The sequence below is a fragment of the Nicotiana sylvestris genome, chromosome 11, assembly GCF_000393655.2.
Source record: "Nicotiana sylvestris chromosome 11, ASM39365v2, whole genome shotgun sequence".
Lineage (NCBI taxonomy): Eukaryota > Viridiplantae > Streptophyta > Magnoliopsida > Solanales > Solanaceae > Nicotiana > Nicotiana sylvestris.
Genome location: NC_091067.1, coordinates 43498969 through 43506310, shown reverse-complemented (window position 1 = coordinate 43506310; position 7342 = coordinate 43498969). Strand labels below are relative to the sequence as shown.

At 33.3% G+C, this 7342-nt stretch overlaps 1 protein-coding gene across 2 annotated transcripts; it reads left to right on the top strand.

Annotated features, from left to right (window-relative positions):
• Positions 1-438: 438 nt before the first annotated feature.
• On the top strand, positions 439-5066 carry LOC104213727 (uncharacterized). 2 transcript variants are annotated; one of them, XM_009763272.2, is made up of 4 exons: positions 439-553; positions 758-817; positions 1960-2511; positions 3820-5066. In XM_009763272.2, exons 1-4 carry the CDS (start codon positions 518-520, stop codon positions 4855-4857), a joined length of 1686 nt encoding a protein of 561 aa, XP_009761574.1. In that variant the 5' UTR covers positions 439-517; the 3' UTR covers positions 4858-5066. The 2 variants fall into 2 exon arrangements, with proteins under 2 accessions (XP_009761574.1, XP_009761573.1); XM_009763271.2 differs by having other exon boundaries at positions 755-817.
• The last annotated feature ends 2276 nt before the right edge of the window (positions 5067-7342 follow it).

The window sequence follows — 7342 nt, the reverse complement described above, 5'->3', positions numbered from 1 at the left end:
ATATGTATTGATATTTGGTCACTTAACACTTAATAAGGGCAAATTTGAAAAAATAAGATTAATTCATTCTTGCTTCTTAATTAATATCTAATGATTATCTATAAATTTTATCTAGAAGGTTTGTATTTTAAAGTTATTTATACATAATTCAAATAATCCAAATCACAATCCGACATGATTTGTGTCCGCGCATCGCGCGTGTACTAATACTAGTTAACTCTTAAAAAGCCAGAAATGACAAGTATTCTGAGAGGGCGGCTAGCAAAAACTTTTCTGCTTGAAAAAATCAATTTAATAACAAAGACGTAAGACTTGTGGTTTATATGCCCACATTGCATGTGGTGGAACATGATTTAATTTAACATGATACATGTGTTCCTTCTAATTATTTGAATAGGAAATATCAACACTTCCTGCAGGTAATAAATACACAGGTTTCTGCATCCCAAATCATTCATCTTTTCATTTTGGTATTTTTCTATTAAAAAAACGAAAGAATCCTGAACAGTATATCAGAATGTTTCTACAAGTAGTCTCTCCCTTGACAAAAAATGTAAGTATTTTATTCTTTCCAAATAGAGATCATTATTTCCAGCTATGAGGAGCTCATATATTCTTGCATATGGTTTTGTTAAAAGTAAAAAAATAAGAAAAATGTGGAAAATATGTTGACTATTTCATGGATTCATGTTTTATAATTGCATGCATGCAGACTATATGTACGTTCTTTATGCTTATTCGTATTTTGTTTTAGCAGGGTTTTGGATCAACTTTTGTCAGTCCATCCATAGCAAGAAGAGCCACTCCTGAGCAACTGGTCGATTACCATTTTCTCTCTTTTAATTCTCCAATTTTTTTACGTTTCTTAGGCTTATTCCGTATTTTTGTTTGGTTACAGAAGAAATTATGTTTTATTATTCAACGCTCTCTAAAATTTAAATTTATTTCAAGAGAACTATATGAGAACAAAGAATGTCAATATAATTTTCTACAAAATTGAAATGTTCTTAGTTTCTTAGGCTTGTTCTTCTCTTTTCTTTTTAAAAGAATATTTCCATTCCATGCTGCGTTATTTTATTTAAATTGGAAAAAGTGGTAGGGACCTGGCTCAGTTATAGTAGGAATTTGGATCATGGCAGCCAAGTTTGATTTATTTTAAATACGGATAGAATTAGGTGATCCCCGTATACGCATTGATGATGATTATTAATCACATGTAGGGATAAAAATTTTACTTTCTCTTTCTTTTATTTTTTTCTTTTTTCTTTTAGGGATTGGGGAAAGATATGGATATTTAGATTACCTATCAAATCAACTTCTGATAGCAACTCATTAATTCCATGTCACATGCCGTCTTACTTGAAAGGATGGAAATTAATATCAAAAAGAAAGAAATAAAAGGTTCTTTCTTATTTCGATTGTTTAAACTATGAGAAAGACCATATATTTAATTAATGTTTTCCTTTCCGTGTATATGCATAAAACATTCTCATACAAGCTAAGCTTCAACTTTCTTATGAAGAAATATATATTAGCTTAGACTTCTTGTAAGGAAAAATTACTCCTTCTATGTCATTTTATTTGAGTACTCTATTCGTTTTAGTCTATTCCAAAAGTAATGACATCTTTCTAACACCTTCTTTTCTTTTAGGGGTGTCGCTTTAAACCTTTTCGGCAAAAAATTACATTATATATGTAGTTAGAATACTTATGTGCATATAATATATGTTGACTTTTTTTTATATTTCGACTCTCCGACCCTTAGTAAAAATTCTGATCCATCACTGCTTTCTATATATGAAAGTATAATTTAACTTTAAAGTTCTCGTTTTATTCTTAATGATATAATTTAATTTATAGCCACACAATGTTGAAGAGGATTACCTTCTTATTGTCTCTTTACTTAAAAAAGTACTACTAGCTATGAGTATTCTATAACATAATTAAAACATTTCACAGGAACATGATAGTTTGATCATGGGACAGAGAGAGCAGAGCAGAACGGCCTTGTTTGATCAAACTGAAAGTCTGATTGATCATTCTCAACAACAAAATAATCAAAAATCAATGCTCGGCCCACCTTTAGTAAATGCCATAAAAATTTCAGTAGAGAAAAATGCAGCTCCTTTCCATTTTCCAGGTCACAAAAGAGGTGTAGCCGCACCATCTTCACTAGTCGATATTATCGGTATCGCGCCATTTCTTCATGATGCAACTGAACTTCCAGAGCTTGATAGATTTGGTTATCCAACTGGACCTTTATTAGATGCACAAAGTATGGCTGCTGAGCTCTTTGGTGCAACTCAGACATGGTTCTTAGTTTGTGGAACAACTTGTGGGATATTAGCAGCTATTATGTCTGCTTGTTCACCAGGTGATACATTAATTCTTGCAAGAAACTCACATGTTTCAGCCACTTCTGCTATGGTGCTCTGTGGTGCTATTCCAAAGTACATTGTTCCTGAACATAACCTTGAATGGGATATTGCTGGTGGTGTTACTCCTTCACAGGTAGTTAATTGGTAATACCTTTAGTACTATGTTTTAACCTAGGCAGGGGATAATTGGTAAAATTGCTGCCATGTGATTAGTAGGTCACGGGTTCGAACCGTGGAAACAACCTCTTGCAGAAAGGCAGGATAAAGTTGCGTACAATAAACCCTTGTGATCCGATCCTTCCTCGCACCCCGCACATAGCGGGAGCTTAGTGCATCGGGTTGTCCTTTAGTATGTATGTTTTAACCTAATATAGTAGGTTGCTGGCTTTATTATCCAGAAATTTTATATTGGTAGTAGTTTGTTTTAACATGTTAATAGCATGTTACCTGCTTGTTTCACGTTACCGATCACACTTATCATAGACAGTTTAGTTATAGTTATTTTTTAGGTGACCTAATAGCTAATGTAAAAGTTATTTTACAATATTTATTTGTAAAAGTTTAACCTTTTCTTAAAGAATTTATATTCTATGAACTGACAGTACAAAATATGTCTACACAAATATGTGACTTACAATGAAATTAAAGGTAAATCTCTATAACAAATATATTGATAATTTGGTACAAATAATAATTAACCTTATATTAAAAATTCACACGTTAAAATTCACTGATAGGCAAACAATATCTTAATAATCTCCACATGTATAAGTTAAATACTACTAATTTATTTTAACTGCTTATATTGTTAATCTTCAAACATTATCTTTAAGTGTGCAGTCTGTTGCTTAAAGATTATCATACTGTTTAACCTCCACTTTGGCTCTAGGTACATGGTACGTATAGCGCGCGGTATATTAACGTAGTTATTTAATGCGACAGCTTGCTATTTAGAAGACAGAAAATTAATTGTGCATGTAGTGAAAACACAATGACATGAATAGGGAAAGATACCCCATGCCCAGCAGGCACATTAAACTAAAGTGAATTTTTTTTTTTTCAACTTATGTTTGACATAAGCGTAACTGGTAAAGTTGTTGTCATGTGGCCAGAAGGTCACGGGTTCAAGCCGTGGAAACAGCATCTTGCATAAATGCAGGGTAAGGCTGCGTACAATAGACCATTGTGGGTTGGTCCTTCCCCGGACCCTACGCATAGCGGGAGCTTAGTATACCGGGCTACGTTTTGGAAGGGGAGCAGCCTTGGTCATGTAACTGGTAAAGTTGTTCCATGTGACCAGGAAGTCACGGGTTCAAGCCGTGAAAACAACCTCTTATACAAATACAGAATAAGGCTGCGGGAGCTTAGTGCACCGGGCTGCCCTTTATATTGACATAATAGATGCACTTCATGTATATTATTGTCATATATTTTTCATCAGGTAAAAATGGCTATTCAAGAATCGGAAAAGGAAGGCAAAAGGGCAGCTGCAGTTTTTGTTACATCACCAACTTACAATGGAGTATGCAGCAACTTGTCTGAAATTTCTCAAATATGTCATTCTCATGGAATTCCTCTAATTGTAGATGAAGCTCATGGTGCTCACTTCAAATTTCACCCTAACATGCCTAAAACTGCACTTTCTCAAGGAGCAGACCTTGTCATACAATCAACACACAAAGTATTATGCTCATTTTCTCAATCATCAATGCTACATTTGTCCGGAAATCGAATCGATAGAGATAGAGTGCACAAATGTCTTCAGTCATTACAAACCACTAGTCCAAATTGGCTTCTCTTAGCATCTTTGGATGCAACTAGGGATGAAATAAGTAAAAATCCAAACACCCTTTTCAATGAAGTAATGGAATTAGTCCAAGAAGAGAAAGAAGTAATTAGCCACATTCCTGGAATTTCACTTTTGGATCTCTCAAGCTTTTCCAAGAATTTTTCTTCTATAGACCCTTTGAGAATGACAATCGGTACACAAGAACTTGGCCTTTCAGGGTTCCAAGCATATGACATACTGTCATCAAGTCATGGAATTGAGCCAGAACTAATTGGAACTAAATCCTTCACATTAGCCTTTAGCATTGGAACTACTAAAGAACATAGTAAAAGACTTGTTAATGGATTGAAGTATTTATCAACCAATTACTTCTTAAAAGAGACAAAAATGAAGAGGAAAATAATAGATGATAATGGTATAGAAGGGGTACCATTTGGAGAAGTTTACATGAGTTGTACACCAAGAGAAGCCTTTTTTGCTAGGAAAAAGATTGTGAATTTTGAAGAAAGCATTGGGGAAGTTTGTGGAGAATTTATTTGCCCTTTCCCACCAGGTATTCCAGTCTTAATTCCAGGTGAAGTCATCACAAAGAGGGCTGTGGATTATCTCATACAAGTTAGGGATCAAGGAGCTTTTCTTAAAGGGGCTGCTGATCCTCTACTTGCCTCTGTGGTTGTTTGTGATTTTTGAGCAATTACTTTTTATGCCAATAAAGGGAAAGTATTGTTGTATATAGTATGCGGATGAAGTCCATGTACGAATATATAGTTTATGTGGATGGATTTTCACTTTATGTCCATCCCTTACACTATTTTACTATAGTAGTCTTTACTTTTTATGCCCTATGTAAATTTGGAAAGACGCACCAAAAGAAGTGAAATATATACTCCTTCTTTCTATCTCTGTTTCTTACTAATATTTTACTAAATTAGTATAATAATATTCACATTATTATTACCGCATAAATAATGGGCTGAGATCCCCTCCAAAGATTTGCTTAACATTTCATGAGTCGTTTTGTGTTACTAGTAGTATTTTAAAGCAAACAACAACTTGTTTCTGGAATGGTGCAACTTACATGGCCTGAAACTTTGGATGCCGGCAACACATCCGTTTGTACTTGTATTTTTTTTTTTTGTGGCAAACTTCTCTAAATGGTCGAAGGAGACATCAAAGGTAAGATTTAGGGGTCATTTGTTACGGTGTATAAAAATAGTATTGAATAAGGTATATTAATAATGCATGGGTTAGTAATGTAAGCAGTAGTTATGTAGAAATTATTTCTTATAATTGTTTGGTGTGGTGTATTAAAAATTAAAATACATTACATAATTTTTAAGAAAATTAGTTGTTTACAAAAATATCCTCCATATTCTTTAGCTTTAAGGGATTTTAAGGATAATTTTATCTTTAATAACGCTAATGCATATATTAATAGTAGACATGAATCTATAACTTTAAAATATAATGATTTTCATGCTAATTAAAATTTTAATTCTTAAATCCATAGAACTAAAATCGTAAATTCGCGTTGGGTTACGCATTTATGGTTCAGGCATCGAAGTTCACGGCAAGCGAACTCCAGAAAAGAATTTTTCTTTGATCTTAAAGTACTACAAAAATGGGTCTTGAAATGTCAAGCAATCTTAGCATTTAAAAGTTTAGTTTGACACGTGGCAATACCCTACCGTTCCATTGAGAAACACGACGGATGGGTACCGGAGGGGATCCCAAGTCCCAACCCATAAATAATACTCCCCGGTCCAAAATAAGTGATTTTTTGAATGTTTTCACACAGATTAAGAAATCCACCTTTTAATATTAATTAGCAATGGAATTGATTATATTAACCTTTACTACTCACATAAACGCTCATAACACATATTCCAATATTATTTACTCCAAGGACAATGTAGAAAAAAAATAATTAATTTATTATTGAAATCTGGAAAAATCACTTATTTTGGACCACAAGAAAAAAGCCAAAAAATCACTTATTTTGGACCGGAGAAAATACATGCAGTTGCACATTATGACACTGCATAATTAGTCTTTGAAAGAAACGATCCTACAAGATACCATACTCATTAACACCAACAATTTCGAATTTTTCTTGCTCTATTTCATAATCTACGTTTCTATGTTCGAATGCTCCATCAAACAACTTATAGTTTTTTTCAAGCATAAAAAGATGATTATTTATTTATAATAACTAGAGTACGGGTGGTAGCGTATTACCGTCATTACAAGTGCCTCGATATGATATAGTTATGCCTCTTAAAGCATTATCATTACCTAAGGCAGCTAACTTACAACTCAAAATATTCGAAATTTTCCTTACACAAACAAAGCCTTCGTATCTTTGTGATAGGCATCTTGTAACGACCCGGCCGGTCGTTTCGAGAGTTGTAGCCATGTTCCCCCTTTTTCTGCTCCTTTTGTACTCTACAGTTGTTATATGACTTATCGGGTTAGTTGGTTCGGGTCCGGAGAGATTTCAGAGTAAGTTGAGACACTTAGTCTCTGAAAGCTTAAGTTGGAAATGGATAACCAATGAGTAACCAATGGATCTCATTTTTACATTTGTAAAGCCTCAAATTGGGGGTTCCTCAAGTTAGAGAGACTAAGAATTCTCCCAAAAGTGATCATATACAAGAAGTCATGAATAATATGGGAACTCATATTATCCACCGGTTAACCCTTTTTTATCCGTATTAAATATGGGTCGGGTCGGATAATTGATCCGTTTTTTCATTACCCGTTTTTAGCCCGAACCATATCCGACCTGACCCGCCCGTTTGCCACTCCTAATTGAAAATATAATATTTTATAGTACTAGGGGTGTATATGTACCGGGTTGGTTCGATTTTGTCGGGTTTTTTGTTACTTTAATATTATTTCAATCTTACTTTGTTAAATTTTTGATAAGTAAATATATGTTTAGTAAAAATATAAAAAATTGACAAACATATTATCTGTTAAAATATTCTTATGAGAGAATTTTTTTAGTAACACATGCTAATAGTTAATTTTTTTAGTCGTCTGACAATAATATTTCGTTGATGTACACTTTCAAGGTTAACCGAATTTAGTAATTAAACATAAAAATCAATATGATACCTAAATAATAATAATAATCACTTCACATTCGAAAAAGATATAACAATTTAATAGA